We start from the raw sequence: 21,580 nt of genomic DNA, 5'->3' as shown, positions 1-21,580 counted from the left end.
TACAAAAAGCTTTAAAAATGGAAAACAAAGCTGGTCTGGCATCTTTTGTCACCGATGTTGTGGTCTTTATTTTCCTCAGCTGTGAAGTACTGGACAAGACAGACAACATGGTCACTTTTACTTGGCTTTTGGGGGGATGGTGACTCCACAAAGTGTTACTTGTTGTATATCAGTAGTTAAAATGAATCAGACTTCACTGTTGCCACACCATGGGCAAGATTGGTTTGTTTATTATTTTGGAGATAATTCCATGGTCATGTTTCTTTGTCCTATAGCAGTGCTGAAAATAAAGATCAAGATTGTGTCTTCTCTGAGAATAATACTGATCTTCTTCTTTTTTTTCGGCTTTTCCTTTTGGCTTTTCCTTTCGGTTGCTCCCTTCAGGGGTCACCACAGCGAATCAACCTCCTCCATCAAACCATGTTCTCTGTATCCTCCTCTCTTACACCAACTAACTTATCTGAGAATAATACTGATGCATAGTAAAAACTGGTTCGTGATGGTCATAGAATAACTATAATAGTATAAAAATGCATCATTCCAGTACTCTGACATTGATTACAGTGACATGGACAATGGACAATGTTTGGGGTCAGTACTGAAGTTTAAAAAAAAAAGAAATACTGGTATTTTATCTCTGTAATGTTTAATGTTGAGCATTTTACAAATATTATTTGTATTATGTGTATTTGTTAACCTAAGTATCTCAGACATATTGGTTTGGGGTATACTGTAATTTAAATACCTTAAATACCTAGTGTTACCGATTTTGGGAGAAGATGGTTTTCTACATTCTATTCTTCCAAACATCCACCATTGTGTAACTCCAATGAATAAATGTCTGTGCGTCATCAGTAAATGTTTATCAGTTAGATGTTAGATGGTGAGTCCTTCAAAAAATATTCCTGGATTTTTTAATAAATGTTATTATGAAGCAGTAAAACTCCTTAAATGTACCTTATTTTCAGTGATCCCCTTAAACCCAAACCAAGTAAAAAAAAACTAACAATCTTCTTTCTACCTGTGCTTTTCTTTGCTGAGTGAGCTGCTGTGTTCATCATTTGTGTTTCTAATCTAAAAATCTAGATTAGTTAGTTTACCTGAAATGATTTGTTCCAATCCCTAGTCCCCTTTAAAGTGAGTCTTGTCCTGTGATGTGAAACTGAAGAATACAACTGATTTGAAGATGTCTGCTGTGGCTTGTCACTAATTAATATTAGATTAAGAAAATAATACAATTAAAGGTCCAATGTGTAAAATATTTGAAGGGTACTATCACCTGATTATATCATTACCAGGGCTGGACTGGTAATCTGGAATACCAGGCATTATTGGGGTAGGACACACCGTACCTTGGTAGACAACAATAATTTTATTTTATTTTTTTCCCCTTAAGGCACACTTGCCGCTACTAACGGGCCAAACACCGGCCCATTGGTTAATTTACTATACTGATACTGGACGGGCTCATTCATATCCGTTACTGTCAGCCGGAGGTTGACAATACTGACACTGGGCCGGCCCAACCATTTCTCTCACTAGTAATCCTCCTCCCTCCCCCTACATCTTCAGATTTTCTCACGGTTAGGAGCAGATGTAGGGATCGCTTAAAAAAAAAATATATATATATATATAAACCGAAGCTCAAGGGAGGTGCAGAGAGAATGTAAGCTGCAAGAACATGACAGGCAGGAAGCCATTGAAGAGGGACAGGGAGACCATGACAGGGCCAAGGAAGGGACAGAGTGAGAATGAGGAGAGTGGAGGTGATGACGTGGTGTTAAAGAGTAATGTTAGCAAATTGACAGGAACACGGGGGATGGAGGGAAGCCTTGTGTGTGTGTGTCTGTACACCTGGTATTCCTTATGTTGTGGGGACCTAAATCTGTTTACACAGTCACATTATGGGAACTTGTCTTCCTTATGGGGACAAAAAAATCAAGTCCCAAAAATGTGAATTACTTGTATTGTTGAAGGTGTTCAGAGGGCCTTGACAGTGTCTCGTATGCAAATTTAAATTGACCCTCTGCAGGGATGTCTGTTTCATCGGCCACTTAGCCAAAAAAAATCCAGGGCTGATTTTTTTTGTGCCAGTCCGGCCCTGATCAGCACCTAGCTCTACATAGCCTGCCATTGATCCATCACGTTTTTTACAATAGCCCACCAAGGAACTAAACATCTTTTGAGTTCCGATGCTAACTGAAGGCTGCATAGTTAATCCAACGCACTTTAAAGGGAAGGGTTAGTTGGGCATAATTTATATTTTCCACACTGTATCTTTTAGTACATAAGTAACTTAAGTTGTAGCCTTTATAAATCACAGACTAATACATTATATATTCATGATGGATCCTGCCATTTAAGAGATTTTTTTTTGTCTGCTGACTTCCTCCCACAATCAAATGATAACCAGTGACATGTTCCAGACGGAGAAACCAAGGCCACAAAGGAAGAAGGATTTATTTGTATCTTCTTTATGTCTGTATACTGAGAACCAGATTTGCTGTTCAGAATTTCTATTAGCATGCTTGTTTAATGAAAACTGTTTTTGTTAAAGGTAAAACAACAGTAAGTAATAGTAATAAGTACTCTGATATCCTAGATAGTCAGTGGCTGAAGAACATACTGTATGTACTTTATTGTCTCTAATTAGACGAGTTCTAAACTAAGCTACTTCCTGTTTGGCAGTGGAGCCTGTGATGCAGAGAATATGTGACTTGTTCCTAATTGTCTGCTTTGTGTTATTGTCTTCAAGAAGAAATCCCAACCTTTAAATGCTCAATGAAGAGTATTTGTTTGCTGAAAAATAAATCATGTTTTTCATTTCTTCGCACATACATTTATATTTATAAATTCATTTCTTTCGTGGGGAATATGAATGTGTGCAAATGAGTGTAATTTTTCTACTCTAAAGACCCTTCTTCCCTTTAATGCTGACTCATTTTGTGCCTTGCTTCTGTGCTGCATTATAAAGCAGTGCACTGCACACCCAGTGTAAAATGCCAGGGACTTATCAGGATATGCTCAGGAATGTGACAAGGGACCGAGGTGTTAAGTCCAGTGGAGATAGAGGCAAAGAGGGAGGCATGTGAGGCTGTGCCCTCAGTCAAAGATTAAACTCTGCAGAAGCTTTGTCTCTTTCTCCCTCCCCCCTTCCAACATTTACATTAGTTTTAAGGATATGCAGGCAGACTGTACCAAGATATTCTTTTTCTGTGTATAGTTTCTGTATTCACAGGATTTCTTTCTCAAATGCAGTAGATGTTTGTGTCTGTGAATTATACAGTAAAAGAAGACATGAACCAAATCTAACTTATAATTATGATAATAATAATATTGATTATTGTATGGTCAGTCTCCAGATTTTAGAGAAAGGAGTGGTTGCATTTCCATGATGTCTACATTTAGGTATTGTCCTGCATGACTGAAGATGTGCAGCATCTTGAAGTAGAGGGTCATTCCAGTAGTTACTGCTCATCTTGTCATTTGTCATGATGCTCTGTAGTGTAGCCCACACACCCAGAAGCACACAACGCCTTGAGCAAGTAAGTTTTCTTACTGTACTGAGGTCCTGTGACACCTTTCAGCACACAGTAATGTATGTTATATGGTGCAAGGGCAACTCGCAGTCTTCAAGCTGTTACCTGCGAGTTCATACTGTAGCCCTACAGGAGAATGCAGTGGTATATGATAGAAATATGTGCGGTTGTTGTACTTATACCCTAAAGGCTTTCCTGTGTTAATAATAGGCAGTTTTCTTCGTGTGCAGTGCAGTAAAGAGGGGTCACTGTTAAGCACTGAAGTCTTGTGTATTAAAATGGTGTTTGCAGCGTTATTCTTAGGTTTTACATTGCAAAGATAATGTACAGAGCGGTTCACAACCTGATTGAATGATGAGCAGAATTACTATTTTTGTTAGGGTGCAGTTGGCTTTTTTTTTATCTGCACCCTGAGCTTTTCATTCAAATCAGATGCAAATAAGAATAGATAGCACTGTCTTATTGTCTTACAGTTTTGTTGATAGTACCACATAGTATGTGTGTGGAATTTTAGAGTTTTATGTGTATCTAAGTGAGCAAGCATGCCCACGCATGCTGTGCAATAGAGCTGCAGCTGCATGAATAATAGCGCTTCAGTGAAAACGGCATTTTATTGTTTCCTAAATCCTGTTCTTCCAGAGAAAAGACAGAGAGTTCATTTTGACATTATCACTATGAGTTGTGCACAAAGGGAAGAATAGGGCAAAATGGATATCAGAAAACCTCTTAACCACTATGGGATCCACATCATGGAGTGATTCTCATTACTACTGCTGTCTTCAGTTCAGTCTATTATGTGCTTGCGTCGTTTCCCTGATTTTGATTGGTTTGTTACAAATCGCACAGATGGCAATGTGAAATAGTCTACTGCAAAAGATGTAAAGCATTTCAAAATGAACTTTACCATGCAATATATTTCTGTGTCCTAATCTACCACAGAGAAGCGTTCTGTTCAACTTAACCCTTGTGGTCACCGATTGATTTAGCTGGATATTAAATCCTACTAATGATGTCAGTGAACCTGGCTGCTGGTTAGGTGATTTGAAGACCTGCAAGTGTAAGACTGCAAGTCTACTCATGTGTATGTAGGAAGCAGTGAAGCACAAATGATCTCCACTAAAGAAAATAAGCTATCACGGACATATTATTAACTATAATTATTAATTATTAATTATATTATTAACTAAAATAGCTCAATATTCCTCAGACTCCACATGAATAGAAGTGATGGTGTCAAAATGGTCTCCCACTATTATGTTGCTCATTTGAAGTTGGTCTTCAACACCACATTGTGAAAGTGTTACCTGTGGACATGAATAACCAAACCAATACACATGAAGTGAATATAATAGGAACTGCTCCATTTGTAATTTGCTACACTGGAACTGCTGTGAAGCAGTGAGAAAACAAAAAAGCAGAAAGCTACTAAAGGGAAAGTTGTTGGTGATTAAGTCAGCGTTTCTCCTTTTTCTTTCACAATCAACCACACTAAAGTTACAGTGAAATAAACGTTTTCTATATTCAGCATTATTATACTGTATATACTTCTGTATATACCAGTTATATTTGTTCTCTCCTCTCCACACCTGTTTTTCTCTGGTTCTTCTTAAGCACTGACTCAATTTTCTCTGAGGCAGTGGTGAGTCAGCAGTGACACCATATTGACTTATGGTGGTTGGAATGGGCTGTAAATCCTTTAGTCAAGAAGTCAAGTTCCTAAGACTTGTTTTACTTTCGGTGCTCTGTAACTTGCTGTCAGTCTATTTTAGGGGAAGTTTCACTTTTTAGGATTTGATATCAGTGTTTACATGCTACAGTACTGTTTGTGTTGATCCAAGTTTGTTCTATAACGCTTGGTGTTTGGACATTCATCCTTCCTGTTTTAAGTAATATATTCCTTCTTACCTATTGCAACCATTTGAACTACATTTTTCAGAGCAGCTGCATGATTTCAAAAAGTAATGTGAATATTAAAAATAAACCTATAAATATTTGTAACATTTGATTGCAGTTCAACAACTTGATTTGGTCTGAGTTGGAGCCAGTTTGGTCACATTTTGTTCTATTTGTCTTCCATGATTTCACTAAGGGCTAAACCGCATAGACGAAAACATGGAAGACCATCAGCATGCACATTTCCTTAAACCGTCTTACTCTTGAGCTTATTAGATTCAGATTGCTTTCTGTTGTTGCACTATCCGTGCCATGGGGGGGCTGCGCCCAAATAAAACGCAGACCGTGCAGAAAGTTAATGCGATGAGTCCAGGGCAGGCCAAGTCATGTCAGGCTAGAGAGGCTTGCTGCTGAGTAAGCTGGGAAACAGGAGGAGAGGCCCAGTGTTTTAAGTCTCTGCTACCAAAGAAATGTAAGTTATTCTTCATAGCTATCATTTATTTAATACAACAAGTGCAATGCTTACCCTTTTTGACCAATATCAATTGCATTTCTCATCCTAACCATGCCAAAGTCGGCACTGCACACACCGTTAATGACATATCCTCTTCCTAAGACAAAAGAGCTACAACTAAAACTGCACATACTGTGTTGCTGATGTTCTCCATCTAGCTTTAGCCAACACCTAATTGTCATATTCAAGTTCATCTCAGTATTAGATCTTCAATCTGTGAAATGACACTGAGACATAGTTTATTAGATGATCTGATCGATTAGAGAGACCTCAGTGCAGGGGATTTATTAACCGCACCATCCAGGCCCTCTGGGGCACGTCTTTGATCACATTCATCAGAGTCAGAGGGGACGAGGAGGCTGTTCAGGTGAGAGGAAAGATGTGATTTCTCTTGAGCAAGGTCAGATACCCCAGGTATTTCCAGTAGTCCTTAAGGGCCATGGGGAGCAGTGTTGGTGCTTTGTCATCAATGAGCAGAGATACCTTCCATGGAAACCATGGTAACCTTACTGTCTACAAATGATTTGTTGGAGGCGTTGGATGAGAACAGCTGGAAAGAGTTTATTATTATCGGGTAATTTTCTCAGTGTAATACATTGTTGTTTGGATGGTGTATGAATTTGTTTCCCCTCATACTTCTGACACGCCCTTTTTGTTTAACTGTCATTTTTACACCATGGTCCTAAGTTGAGTCTGGTGGTCCAAGCTCAAAAGAAGATTCAGGCAGCTCGTTTTATTTGTATTTCTCAAACCTGATAATTATTAAGTCAACAGAGCAGAGTGAGAAGGAGAGTAGATATATGAACAGGACAGACAGGCTGCCATACATGCGTCTCCTCTGTGTCACTGAACCTAAATCCAGGAGATAATTATCTGATCCTTGGCAGATGCAACAACAATGCAATCAAGGGTGCAGCTAAACTCATGCATACGTATGTAGACATATAGGTTGCTTTGGCAGCAGCTCTTTTTTTTCTTATAAACAATCATAATCACTGTGTTCAGGAGCAAAGAGCAACAGTCCAAATCATACATGTATATACAGTCGGGTCCATAAATATTGGGACATGAACATAATTCTCCACTTTTTGGCTCTATACACCACTACAATGGATTTGAAATGAACAAGATGTGATTTAACTGCACACTTTCAGCTTTACTTTGAGGGTATATACATCCAAATCAAGTGAATGGTGTAGGAATAACAATACTTTCTATATGTGTCTCCCACTTTTTAGGGGACCAAAAGTAAAGGGTCAATTGACTGAAAAGCTATTTCATGGACAGGTGTGGGCTATTCCCTCGTTATGCCATCAATTAAAACTCCCATAGAACGAAAGTACCAATTAAGACTGGTTTTTTTTGGTGTGTATCTGTGTCATTACCTCGTCATGAAGCCCTGAAGTTTCAAAACAAACCGTTCAGCCACTGCTGAGAACGCTGTGCTGTATTGTAATCTCGGGCTCAGTGCGATCTCTGAAAAAACCTGTTCTGGTTACATAAACAGCATTTCTCCTGAACAGCATATCCTCCTGCTCCGGGCACATCCGGTTGCGTACTTTGAACCGCAGAAGAATAATAACATCCGTTGTGGAGGTGTTTCAGGAGTAACAGTGTCTTCTGACTCTGTGTACGACTCAAAGGCAAAGTCATCAAAGGGACTGCGGTGGGGAGTCGTGGCAAAAGCTATTTTTAAAAATTTTTAAAACAATGTTTTGATAATGAATAGCAGTGCATCCACCGTTCCAGAGGGGGGAGCTGTGCTTCTGAGAGTTGGTGTGCTAATTACGTCACTTCCAGGTACTGGCCAATCACAAGACAGTTGGGAAGGCTCTTCGCTGGCTGGCCAATCACAACACAGTCTGTCTTCTGGGGGTGAGATTTCGGTCCGAAACAGCTCGACTGACAAGAGCTTCAGTGAGGAGAGATTTCTATCAGCTCATTTACAGCAACTAGGAGATTTTTGACCATTAAAACAAGTTAATGTATGTAAGAAGACCTCCATAACTCACATTATGTGATCGGACCACTCTATGGGAGCTTTAAGCAGGTAAAAAATCCTGAGTTGATTCCAGGAGTGACATTTGCATTTGGAATGTGTTGCTGTTAACTCTCAATATGAGATCCAAGGAGCTGTCACTGTCAGTGAAGCTCAAATTAAAGCTGAAAGTGTGCAGTTAAAGCGCATCTTGTTCGTTTCATTTCAAATCCATTGTAGTGGTGTATAGAGCCAGAAAGAAGAGAATTGTGTTGATGTCCCAATATTTATGGACCTGGCTGTAGATATAGAACAGACAGCCAGGGAAACTGGAGAAAACCCACCCTACACAGTCAGGCAACCTTACAAGATATGTAAATTATTTGACCAAATCGATTACCTTTCAGGGCCACACAGTGGAGCATTACATAATAAATCACCAGTTTTTGATCAATTAATAAGTAATTGACCAACCTAGGTGATGGTTCTTGGTGTATATCATGATTTTCTCCTTAGTCCCTTGATAAAACCCCAATAAATGTCCAACAATTGGTGCATTTGGTCCCATTTTTTTTCTCCTCTTTTCTTATTAATCTGACTTTTTTTGAGCTTCAACCTCAATATTTTTTTTTTCTCTTGACTTTGAGGTACAATTCTTTTGTTTTCCACCTTTTCTGGACAATCTCTTACAGCACACAGCTTCTTTCTACTTCTCTGTTCAGCAAACCACGCCATCTTCGTGGCTACTGTTCAAGTTTTCTTGGGAGCTCCCCTGGTGGATGTGCCTCTGAGTTTTCTTTTATCATTTTTTGCTCTTACTGTAACACAAACAGACCACCAAGTTCACGACTGAGTCACGACAAATGTTAAAATATTAAAAGTACACTGAGACAGGCCCACCGTCTGCCTTAATCCTCCTGAGTGTGCCCTAGCTGTACACATTTGTCTGGTTCTGCAGATCAAGGCGCTCGGCAATTTAATATTTCTCATGATAGAAAGGTTCATGACACACGGATACAATAATTACCCAGCCTGCATGTGAAGTTATTAAAAGTAATTCCTTGATAATGAGCAAAGTGTATTCGGGAATACTCTCAATCATGGTCAGCAGCCAGGTTGACACCATGTTCTCAAAATAGAAAAGAAATAGCAAAGATAATTGTTTAAAAAAAACATTTGTTTGCAATAATTATCTCTCTTCATATTCCATTTTGTTTGTGTGTGTGTGTGTGTACACAGTGGGAGTTGCTGTGGACTGTCATCCTCCTTTTCACCTTCTGCCTGCTGCTGGTGTGGTTCTACTTCTGGTGGGAGGCACATAATGACTACCATGAATACAACTGGTGAGTTCTCGACCAAACTGACAGCTGGTGTGTCTTCATATGAAAACTAGGGCCTCACGCGCGCCACCATATTGTTTTGGTTGTAAATGGATTGTGTCCATAATAGTAGGTTAAATGATTTCCCAAATTTTGTTTAATCCGTCTATCTTAATCTGAGCAGAGGCAGATTATACCTTTTTATAGTATAATCTGCTCCATGGTCTTGAGTGATTGCTCAAATAAGATTTATTTAAGCCCTGTGGTTTATTTTTGTAAAATGTATTTTTTTTTGTCTCCGAAAATATTTAACTGTAAACTATTCTATGGTTTTTAAACCATGCATATGTTTTTTTTTTTTCAGTCATTCCATGTTTGTATATTCTGTTCATGTTTACTGTAAAGGCTATAGAGAAAAATGGCTCCTGTTCCTCCTCACATAATACACTGATGTTTCTTGACAGCTTCTTTCTTCCCCTCCCCCTCCTCCTGTTCACACAAACCTCTCTCATTTTTACGCTATATCATCACTTTTATCATCAAATTCCATTTTCATGTCTTTCCCACTGTAGTTTTTTCTGTGCTCTTCATCCTCCCCCTGCTCATCCAATTTCTGAGCAGCGATTAATGGATTGAGAACTAATTAATAGATAAAATGTGAAATATTTTGTGAAATCGATTAATTTTCAGCTTCTTAAATGTGAATATTTTCTTGTTGCTTTAGTCCATATACAGTAAATGGATAAACAATTAAAACAGAATAATTTTGGTTTGCGGACAAACATCATCTTTTTGAGGTTTAGGAGACCCAGATCAATATTTTCTGAAATATTTGTTCCAATACACATCCAGAGAAATTTGTGAATCCTTTTTAACAGGAAGTGCACACATTTCCTGCTTTTCTTCCTGCTTCTGAGTGTGGGTCCCATAGATGATAACAAAGATGACATCTCTGCCCTTTGTGTGCTCCAGAGATTTAGCAGCAGTCTGTCCTGGACCAGCTGCACTTTAAATATATTCACTAAGGGCTGAGAGCATCAGCTCTAGTGACCCTGCTGCAGCTCTGTGACACTCAAATTACTGATAAGGCTTTGAATGTAATTAGTGCTGGAGGCTGTAGATGCTATATCAATGCACACACACACACACACATGCACTTGTTTTTGCTCTGCAGCTGTAAACCCTGTGATGCAGGCATCCACTTACTCTGGATGGATGTAATTTTAAACAATTTGAAATCATATGGAAAATGTATGTTCAAATTATACTGACTTGAATGGTCATGGTAATTTTTACTCCTGTGATAAATATCCTGAACATGTGTACTCTCCCTCTCACACTCACACACATATATATATATATATACAAACACTGTAATCTGTATTGCATTTAATTGTTGAGGCCGTGTTACATAAACACAAATATATGTAAAGAGACGGTGACAGTAACTGTATTACTGACACAAACACGGAGGAGTCTCGAGTCTGTCGCGATTCACCTGCTGGAACATGTCAATAAATAGTTTGTCAGCCGTTGCTGTTCATGTTTGTTGGGTTAGAAAACTATGTGACATGAGGTGTTCACCAGGCAAATAGAATCTGTTGACACGTACGGCAAACAGCAGCTCAACAAAGTGTAGTGTTATACTAACACTGAAGCATTCAGTTTAGCTTATTGACCGTCTCATTACCAATTTAGACACACCATGACATTTTTCCCATTCCACAGTCTCCACATCAGGCACCAAGCTAAACATTTACTTACCCTGATTTTTCTTTGTATTCTTGTAGATGAGGTAATATTCTCTATCAGGATTTTCTTGGAAAAAGTAAAAAAAAAAAAATACAGCTAAAAAACCTCCCCACTGCCCTCCCAACATACACTGATTTAAAACAAATCCATGTTGCATGGTTCTTCTGCAAGACTGTTTAAAAGTAACTGTAGATATTTAAAATTGATCTAAATGCAGACAAAATTTGAACTGATAAACACAAGGAAATAAGAGTAGACTGGATATATCTAGTTTTTTTCCCTATTAGTCTCACTAATTTTACATCCATTCAATACCATATTCACTCTCTATTGTCTGAATTCTGTCTATATCTGCACTCACTCTAGCTGCTGTGTTTGTTTGTCTGCATTAGTTTTATTACAGAAAAATAAAGCATGAAGCTCTTGGTTTCATGGTGGGCGATGAAACACCAGCAGTCGACCAGTTATTCAAAGATTTTTTTCTAAAGATCTTTTGTACTGTTTGAAGCCTCGTGTTTATCGTTCTTTCACCAGATCATGCAGATCCATTACAGCACACTCATAAATGTGTATAGAGATGGCTTGATACTGCGTATTTGTTTCTAATATGTCACAATGTTGAGGATATACTGATACTAATACCATTCCATTTCCAATAAATCTTTTTATTTCTTTTAAAGTAATAAATTGCTAAGTTTAAGAAGGAAGCCTTAACTGCTCCTACAGGGTAACAGGCTAAGTTAGTTAAAATGTTCCTGCTTTTTGTTTTCATTCATACAGTCTGTGCGAGTGATGCATTTATGTGTACAGTTTGTATCTGATTTTCTGTTTTTCTTTTTCCAATATCCAGTCCACTGACATATGACTTGGTTTATCGCAATTAAAATGACAGTTAATCATTTTAAAAGCTAATTCATAAACCCACCACAGATACACAGTTCTTGGAAGCCTTCACTTCTAAGTGTTCAGGTTGTACTCTAGGTGAGAGCTCACATGAAAACAAACATTATTCTCTTGTCTTGTTCCTGCAGGTTTCTCTACAACCGCTCAGGGGAGTGGAGTGATGGCACGGTTCCTATCTTGGCAACCACCGCTGCTGGCTTCACCTATATTGCATTTTTAATGGTCTGTCCCACAAACGCTCACTAAGGAGGCATTAAACGTGTGCTCACAATAGATTTCTTGTTGAGGCAGCTTTTGAATTATCCGTTATGCTGAGCAAACTGATGTCTGTGAAGCAGCAGGCTTGTTCTAATCTCACATGTGTTTATTTTTTTCTTTTCTTTCACCCTGTCTTTTTTTCAGGTTTTAGCACTTTGCCACATTGCACTTGGGCAACAGTTAAATTTGCACTGGCTCCATAAGGTAAAGTGCCCATTGTGAGAAAGTGTGCTATTGTGGGGGTTGAAAAATTGGGACACAGGAAAAAAAAAAAGAGGCCAGCAAGATTTATAGATGCATCTTTCTCTGTGCACGTGAGCATGTGTTGTGTGCATGTTTATTCACTTGCTGCTTGTGTGCGTTTGTTAGTTCAATGCAAGTCAGCTGAACTTACTGTTTGGATCTTGTTGTCCCAAGATGCTAATAAAAGCCCAGTAAGCGACCTGCTATCAGCAAAACAAATGCAAGCACCGAGCACTATTGGAGGTGTAAAAGTGCCAGGAGCTAATCTGGGTTATTCTTCAGTGTTTGTGCGTCTGTGTGAGCATGTACATGTGTCTATTTAAAGTGTCAGCCTCTTCTGCAATCTCTCCATCTCTGTCCTTGCAGATAGGAGTGACCGCTGCTCTGATCACCACAGTTGCGGGGGTGATATCTGTCAATCTAACATGGGGGCAAGAGTGGGACATCATTCCCATCTCCTTGCAGGTCAGCTGACAGAAACATGGGGAAAGCCCCACGTCACTTTTTAAAGAAATGTACAGAGACAAAGAAACAAATCAAGAGAGGGAGAGAGCTCAAACCATGGATGTTGTCGTAATTGCTGAAATTATTCAGCTATCAAACTCTTTATATTATTTGGGTGGAGTCTTTTACAACATCTAATAACCAGATGTGACTATTTTTTATGTGCACCAGACACAATAATATGAGCTGTGTCCACAGTTATTTGTACGCAAGTCCATGATCCACTGATCAGAAGCTCTCAGTATCCATGTTCTATTCTTTATGGAACAAGGTGTAATTCGACTCTCAATCTACCATTGTCCTGGTAAAAATATCCAAAAGGTTCTGGCACGATTATGATAAGTCTGTGTCCCTATGAGTTTATTACACCAGTGAGAATGTGTGATTGATGTGGATCACAATTTTACTGAAATTGATGCAATTAAAAGCAAGTGCCTCTGCAATTAGAGCACTTATTCCTGAGGTGTCACCATACCAGTGTCTTAACCCCTGATAATATCTGTCATTTTATGCCACTCTGACTTCTCTCATTGTTTCCACTGTCGTCTCTTTCTTTCTTCTTTTTTTTTTTTTAATCTCTCTGCTTCTTTATCCTCTTTTCTCTGGCTCACATCTCTGTTCAGGCTACAGGTCCATTCCTGCACATAGGAGCTCTCGCTGCTATAACAGTGCTGTCATGGATTGTGGCCGGACAGGTCGCCCACTCAGAAAAAACAAGTATGTTTACCTTTTCTCGCACAATATGAGAGTTTCTGTTACATGACGCACACCGGGAAAAGTGTTGAATGATTAACTCCATGTAGACAGAGGCCAGGACCTCCACTCAGGGTGTCGGAGATAATGAACATTCTTACAGCCTCATGTGATAGTTTTCTAGCTGAACACCAAAGATTGTTTGTTTCTAAAGAGCAGTCTGTATGAGGATTTTGCAGTGTTGCGTGTGTATTCTTACTCACTGCTGTAGAGCCAATGTGAGTACAGTAGACAATCAGTGTAATTTATGTGCCAGAGAAATTATTCTCACATATGAATGTGTCCAGTGTATCAGGTCTGGCAACTACTTGCTGACAATGAAATCTTCAGACAACATATATGAAGCCGTTACAGGGATTTTCCCTTTACTGTGAGAACTAATCCAAGGCGGGTTTATGTTTTTTTGGTTCTGATGCGTTCAGAGATTGAGATGAGGTGGAAAGATTGTCTCCAGATTCCTTCCTCCATAGCATCTATGCAGTAATACAGAGCAGAGTCTGAATATCAAGTGTGTGTATGTGCGTGTGCGTGTGCGTGTGCGTGTGCACATGCACATGCTCCCATCTGTAACAAGAGTTGACTACTCAGCCCCGCCCCACAGCTGACCTTGAAACGGTTGCATTCCTCTGTGTGTGTCCTTAATGTTGCCTTCATCGTTTACCGACACCAAGGTGGATGCAGGCAGCGGTGTATCTCTGCGTGTCTGTTTACCTCTCTTAAGTCTCTGATGTCAATGCCTTGACCATTTTGTGTAGGTATAAACAGTACTGAGCATCATGTAGAGTCACAGTGTCTGCACCATACAACCTAAGGTCCTATGTGTCATACATTTTCTCTGCCTCAAACTGACGTTTCTACATGGTTGTGGTTAGAGTAAGGATTTATGTCCATATACTGAGGATGCTTGCTTGTTTGGGAAACAATATTTTTTCCTGCTGATGTAACATTGTTAACATAATCCATGCCATAAAAGAATCAATACCACACTTGTCTTGGTCAGCAACACTGTCCAACTGGTAACTGAATCTGATACATAACACCGTGTAAGCAAACTAGATATGTTAATTAATGAGCTTCAGATGAGTTAGTGAGCAGTGAAGCATCGCAATTTTTTCCCCTGTTTTCAGTCTTTATGCTAGCCTTTTTTTTTTACCATGTGGCATTGATTTTCTAATCTTATTGTCAGTTTTCCAGGTGGTTGTCATGCTGCTGTACCTCAGTGTGTTATTGGGACTGTATGTGATGCCCCTCTACATCACATCACCCTGTATCATGGAACCAACCAACCTCAGACCCCGTCCTGATGTTATTGGTCATCAGGGAGCCCCCATGGTGAGTCAGCTGACCTCATGCGATCAGAATCAATCAAAATTACATGTGTTTTTATGTTATTGCACATTTTTATCTGCATGGTTTTGCCGTCACAGAGAAAAGAACCCCAATGCTCAACTATAGTGATGATATTGAGCCTCTCCGAGAAGGCGGAGGGAAAACAATGGTCTTTTCTATAGCTATTTGTCCACCTTATTTTTCTGTGTGCTTCTCTGCTCTTCCCATGGCTATTCTTGTCTGTTAATGACCCTGTGGTCCCACGTCTGAAAATAGTCCACAAACATTGGCCAGTCACAGCCTGGGGCTTTCACTGCTGTGTCTATGACAGAATTATTGATTGCCTGCTGTATATTGTGTATTCCTGGCTGGTGAATATAAAGACGTACAGTGACAATTGTAAATGTGCAGCTTGATGTATTTAAAAAAAAAAAAAATAATAATAATAAGTGTTGATTTATGTGGTTCACTGCTCAGCCTTCAACATTTACACCACCTCTCAGGGATTAGATTTTAAGCCCCAATATCATATTTAAAAGCATATTTTTGTTAACGTTTGCATGAGAAGGGTGCATTAGTAAGGTTTATGTCAACCAAGCCACATTTCCTTTTTCGTAATATTTGATTTGTGTGCTTAGAGGATTCTTTTTTTTTTTTACTCTTTAACATCACCTACGGGAGGATTTAGGAGCTTGGCAGAATAAACTGCTGAGTGTTATGAAACGCATGGTAGGGAAGGTGGATTCCACATTTTCAAAAGCACACCTTGCTTTTTTTTTTTAAAAAGAGGATGAACAGTGGAAGCTAATCTCTGCTCTGTGAGGATTGAAAGGTAAAAAAACACAAAAAAACACATGACTGAACTGAGTTTCTCAGAAGGCTTGTGCATTGATTACAGCATCATTCCCAGTTATTAGCTTTACTCATATGGTCTCATGGGATGATGTATTTTTAGTAAGTGTCGTTTAACCTATTGACCGGGTGTAGATGGTAACCTTGACTGGAAGAATTAATGATAGCGCTGCCCCTTTTCATTGCCTCCTGTTGTTTACATACATTTGCAATGTAGCACATTATTTTATTATTGATTTACTTGGAGGAAAACAACCACTTGGCAAATAGCACTGAATAACAGTTTAATGTTATCACCTCACCTCACCATGTCACCATTTGTCTGTCAAGTGTTCCTCAATGGGAGGACTTCCAATAAAGCTACCTCTCAGGTTATTATGATAGGAATATTGTAATATCAGTTCATGATTGTGTTTGTTTGTGTGTGTCCAGCTTGCTCCAGAGAACACACTTTGGTCCTTTCAGCGAGCTCTTCAGATGAACGTCACTGGATTAGAGGTTGACGTTGCCATCAGGTACATACTCGCACATACACACACACTCGAACACACAGGTTAGGAGAGTTTGTTGACTTCCATTCATTTTGACAGCCTAAACAAAGCATTATCACAACCCTAACCATGACCAACACTTGCTAAACCCTAACCTTCACTGATCCACAACTCAAATCTTAGCCCTAAACTTAACCAGTTCCTCAGAAAGTGTACACACAGTGTGTTTACTAAAGAATTGTTTGATTTTTCTTCACTGTTTTGTTAAATCAACATCAAAACACTGGTTTTCCCAAAGCATTTGCATATCAGGATAAGGACAAGCGTATCGTCTTTCCATCACAATGAAATAAATGACTAATGTTTAAAAATGACAACATTGGCTATAAAGTGCAGCAGTCACACGGCAGTTGGAATATTTAGGCTAAAGTGTTGCATCAGCAGTGTATTTGTATACATCAGTCTATCAGCAGCCAGTCGACAGAGGCGTGACATCATCAACATAATGGGAGGTGACAGGCTGAGCCCAGTGACACACACTCTCACCCACACACACACACACACACACACACACACACACACACACACACACACACACACACACACACACACACACACACACACACACACACACACACACACACACACAAAGAAAGGAAGAGGGCAGAGTGGATGCTGTAGTGGCCATGCTATGAGGTATACATGTCCACTCATGCATGTAAAGTAATGGAGGATGAGCATCGGGGAGTGTTGCTCAGTTGGAGTTGGATGTGTGTGTGTGTTCGTAGGCCTGTATTTACAAGTGTAGTTTTAGATTATTGTCACATTAGTTTGACTTTACAGCTTGAGACCTGGTTAAAATGGACGTGTGTGTGTGCATGTGTGACTGAATTCCCTGTACAGTCCTGTGGGTGCGTGACTGGTTCAGGGTGCTGACAGGTGAGATCCTGACTGTGTTGAGTAATTAGACTTGCTGACAACCAGGGAGACTACACACAAACACGCGCGCACACACACACACACGTTAAATTTGCATTAATTGCTTTGCATAGATTTCTGATTACTATTTTGGGGACACAAAGAAAATACTTTTTTTTTGTTCAACTAAGTATTTGATTTGAATACAAATGTTTTCTGTCTTGGTTTTTCCAGTATGAATTATTGTTAGAAAATTTTAACTAATTTGGTATGGTCTTCCATCTTCCATACTGGGGCAAGCTACTTCCATGTCTCACTTCTCCCACGTGTCTCCGATCACTAGTTTGGATGGAGTGCCTTTCCTGATGCACGACCGCACCCTGCAGCGGACCACAGACGTGGAGAAGATTTTCCCAGACAGGCAGATGGATGAAGCCTCGCTCTTTAACTGGACAGATCTGCAGCAGCTCAATGCAGGACAGTGGTTCCTCAAGGTATTTTTCAGTAGCTAATGAGGACTAAATGTGGGTATTATTTTGGGCAGCAATGTCAGCAATAATTTGTGATAAAGTTCATTGAGACATATTTGTCAAATCTCATGATGCTTCATGATGTCTTATGGTTTCATAATGATCCTCTCATGTGTGCAGAGTGGATTCATTTAGTTTAAAACTGTCTGTAATTAAACCGACAAAACCTGTCGACGTATAGAGTGTGTTTAAGTCCTGCTTGCCCTGGTAACCTGTTATTCTTACCTGCCTCAGTCTCTATAGCACTTCACCCGGAAATGACCTGCTGCATTGCTGTAATTCCACTTAACTCTTACCCTCATCTGTGTGTTTCTTCTTATTCTGTTGTCATGGAAGAGAGTCTGCATACATTTGCTGTGCTCCACCTTAATCCTGTGTCGGTATAATCAAGCACAATTGTTCTCTGTATTCTCTTCCACTGGCTTAAAAGCAAAGACGCTCGAATGTACATTATATTTTTCACTCTCCCCCTCAGTCTATTTTCAATAGATGAACACACATTGTGGCTTGTATATTGCACTCCAATAATATAGCCATATTATTTGTGTGTATAGTGACTGCAATTGATGTTATGTGCCAGTGTATACCACCTATTATTTCCTGTATAATTAAGTGTCCTTAAAATGACAACCATATCATGGCTGACCCAAATTAGAAGTGCCTGATCATCTTCTCCTCTGTGCTCTGACATGGAGTGAGGAGGCACTGAAGCGAGAAAGAATGTGAAGGGAAAAAAAAGAAAAACATTCCTCTATTTTTATTTCCTGTAGGCGTTGTCCAAACAGGCTGCATAACATTTGTGTAGATGGTTTTGTTCAAAGCAACCGTGATTATGAATGCATGTATTTTGTGAAAAAGACTGTAATCTCTAGCAGTGGGGAGTTTTTTTTTGTTAATTGTATTGTAAACCGTGTTGGCTGCATGTTTCACATCCTGGTGATGCTCTGTCCTGTCCTTCTGTTTCAGGATGACCCCTTCTGGACAGTGAACACACTGACCCTGCATGAGAAGGTGCTGATTGCCAACCAGAGTGTGTGCAGCCTGGAGCATCTCCTAAGGTTGTCCTCCTATCATAACACCACAGTGGTTTTCAAGCTGAGGAGACCTCCCCCAGATCATCCCTGTTACCACAGCTGGATCAATGAAACACTACATGCTGTGCAGCAATCTGGGGTTCCTCACAGCCTGGTAGGTGAACAGGAACTGAACACTGAGCCGCATCACACTCAGCCTTCTCCACAGCATGATGTCTGGCAATGAACTCTCGACATATGTCATGTACTATATAAGATGGTTCATAATGTTAGCTCATTTGTTATTTAGCTTTTTTTTTACCGGGTGTAATAATAATAACATTTATTTGTATAGCACCTTTCATACAAGGATTGTAGCTCAAGTTCAAGCTCATGCTCGTGAAAGGAATTAAATGAAAGGAAAATTAAAATTTAAAAGCAAATGCAACAATACTGGATGGAATGAAAAAGAAAAGTCAAGAGGTTAAACCCCTGTTTTAACTTTAAAATAAACTGCAAAAAAAATGCAAATTAAAACACAACACAGGGTGGAATAAAAAGGAGCAAGTTGAAGGCTAAAGTAAAAAGATAAGTTTTAAGTCTTCTTTTAAAAATATCTAGTGACCTGGCTTCCCTGATATCTAAGGGTAGTGTGTTCCAAAGTAACAAAGGCAGAACCCCCAATTTTCTTTCACACCACAGTGGTTTTGACAGTGTTTTTTTTTTTACAAATATTTCTTTGTGTAATATTATTTTACGACACACTGTAACACATTAGCATAAATTCACGGCACATCACATCTTCCAGTCGAGCTGAAATGGGAGAGAAAAATAAAATAAGTGAATGCGCCGTCCTTGTCTTGGTTGTGTGCTGCTGCAGATATGAAGCGCTGATGGCTTTGGTCACAGATCGAGGCAGAATGTGTCATTCACGTCCGTGAGAAACAATGTCGGAGACATTTCAAGCGAGTAGTTTATTTAATTTAACTGTTTCTTTGATAGATGATATCCTCTAGATTCTCAGATAAAAAAACATTCCGTGTGTCATTTCATTTACAATGGTGACACTGAACAATAAAGCCGACAGCTTTATTCACAAAATCAATGTATTGTGCTCTGTCCAGGTGATGTGGACTCCAGAGGAACACAGAGCTCAGGTGAAGCAGCTGGCACCTGATCTGATTCAGACCTCAGTGGAGAAATTGAGTCCTCAAAGTCTGAATGAGTCAGGCATCAGCAGGCTGCTGCTCAGGTACAACCAGGCCAGCACAAAGGAAATCAGGTGGGGAACACTTGGATTTTATTTTTTGGCTTACGGTTCTTTGGGTGGGGCATTGTGTTATTTGTATGTTTGATTATGTGTGATTGAATTCAGTGAGTTCTCAGAGATCCACATCAACCTCACCCTCTATACTGTCAACGAGCCCTGGCTGTTCTCAGTGCTGTGGTGCAGTGGGGTATCATCGGTCTCATCAGAAGCCCCGCATATCCTCAAAAAGGTGCCTTATCCCATCTGGCTTATGGTAAGAATCACTCCTATATTGCATTTGCTTTGTTTTTGTGGGAGTGTTATTATGTCTCTCAAAGCAATAGTGACCTCTCACAAAAAAATGTATACTCTTGTATATGTATTTAAAATAACACTTGCAACTCCATTTGCTGACCCTCCTCTGCCTGACTAAACTAGATTTTACAGGATGGTTGCAATAAGGGACCGTGCTCTCCACTGAACACACAGTTCTTGTACTATCACTGAATGACACTCACCTGAAGACCCAGCCGTGGAATTGGCTCATGGTTTCCTAGTTCAGTAGTAAAGTGAAACCTCTTGAAATGTGTGGCACCCACACTCATGTGCCTCTGAGGCATCGTTTTCACCTGCTCAGTCAGTACAGCATGCCAGTCTCTCTCTCAGATTAAAAATACTAGATGTTTTGAATGTGAGCAGAAATTCATTATTATGGTCTCAGACAATAACATGAGTATGAATGAGTTACACAGGCCATTATTTCCTTTACTTACTGGCTGATTAATCAATGCACATCGATGGATGTCATTGCATTTGTACAGAAGTCTGTTTGTAAGTTTTATTATCATTTCATAATGTTCAAAAATGTTGCAGGAGACTTTGTTGTTGTCATATACTGCCATCTAGTGGCAGATCATGTCAGAAGAGAAAACTATAATTCTGATATGGGACACTGTGTGTGTGTCTCTGTGTCTCTCTTTCTCTTTCTCTCTCTCTCTCCAGAGACCACAGGAATACTCCCTGATGTGGGTGTCTGCAGACGTCATCTCCTTCGCTGTGGTCATTGGAATATTCATTTTCCAGAAGTAAGTACAGACTCATGCTGATGTAACTGCATCGAGTTATTGTGCAAGAGTTGATGTTTCTCCATTTTCTACTGAATTAGGACAAATGGTGTATGGTTGTAAGGTTGTCTTATTGTGCGCTTTCACATCCAAATACACATATGCATACGGCACTTATTACAGCAAACTTCTCTCTCTCTGGTGCACATGAAAAATAACACCTGAAATATAATGTACTTTTCCCCTTGTGTTTTAAGGTTTTTCTAAAAGTTAGATAATTTAAACGCAGTTATCCAATAACATTTTCTGTAAACTGTCATGATGCATTTCTGCTGCCCATCATCTCCCCCTGTGGTGTCTCAGGGGGAGTCTTTCTGTTCCCCTGGACAGTTGGACAGTGTGATGTCCTCCTGTCCCTCGTGGGGCAGTGATTTATATCTTCTGCATTGCAGGTTTACTCCGCTCACTCCAGACTTAC

At 39.6% G+C, this 21,580-nt stretch overlaps 1 protein-coding gene across 1 annotated transcript in view; it reads left to right on the top strand.

Annotated features, from left to right (window-relative positions):
• Window positions 1-21,580, top strand: part of gdpd5b (glycerophosphodiester phosphodiesterase domain containing 5b) — a gene marked incomplete at its 5' end in the record, with an annotated part of 29,487 nt that overhangs the window by 3,168 nt on the left and 4,739 nt on the right. The window contains 12 exons of the mRNA XM_083886202.1: window positions 9,164-9,267; window positions 12,027-12,120; window positions 12,301-12,360; window positions 12,766-12,864; window positions 13,527-13,620; window positions 14,843-14,988; window positions 16,270-16,352; window positions 17,590-17,740; window positions 18,743-18,964; window positions 19,914-20,071; window positions 20,165-20,312; window positions 21,041-21,123. Coding sequence (XP_083742328.1) covers window positions 9,164-9,267; window positions 12,027-12,120; window positions 12,301-12,360; window positions 12,766-12,864; window positions 13,527-13,620; window positions 14,843-14,988; window positions 16,270-16,352; window positions 17,590-17,740; window positions 18,743-18,964; window positions 19,914-20,071; window positions 20,165-20,312; window positions 21,041-21,123 — 1,442 coding nt within the window. The remainder of the gene's footprint in view (window positions 1-9,163; window positions 9,268-12,026; window positions 12,121-12,300; window positions 12,361-12,765; window positions 12,865-13,526; window positions 13,621-14,842; window positions 14,989-16,269; window positions 16,353-17,589; window positions 17,741-18,742; window positions 18,965-19,913; window positions 20,072-20,164; window positions 20,313-21,040; window positions 21,124-21,580) is intronic.

Source organism: Microchirus variegatus, assembly GCF_963457635.1.
Source record: "Microchirus variegatus genome assembly, chromosome: 3".
Lineage (NCBI taxonomy): Eukaryota > Metazoa > Chordata > Actinopteri > Pleuronectiformes > Soleidae > Microchirus > Microchirus variegatus.
This window is presented reverse-complemented; position numbering and strand designations above follow the sequence as displayed.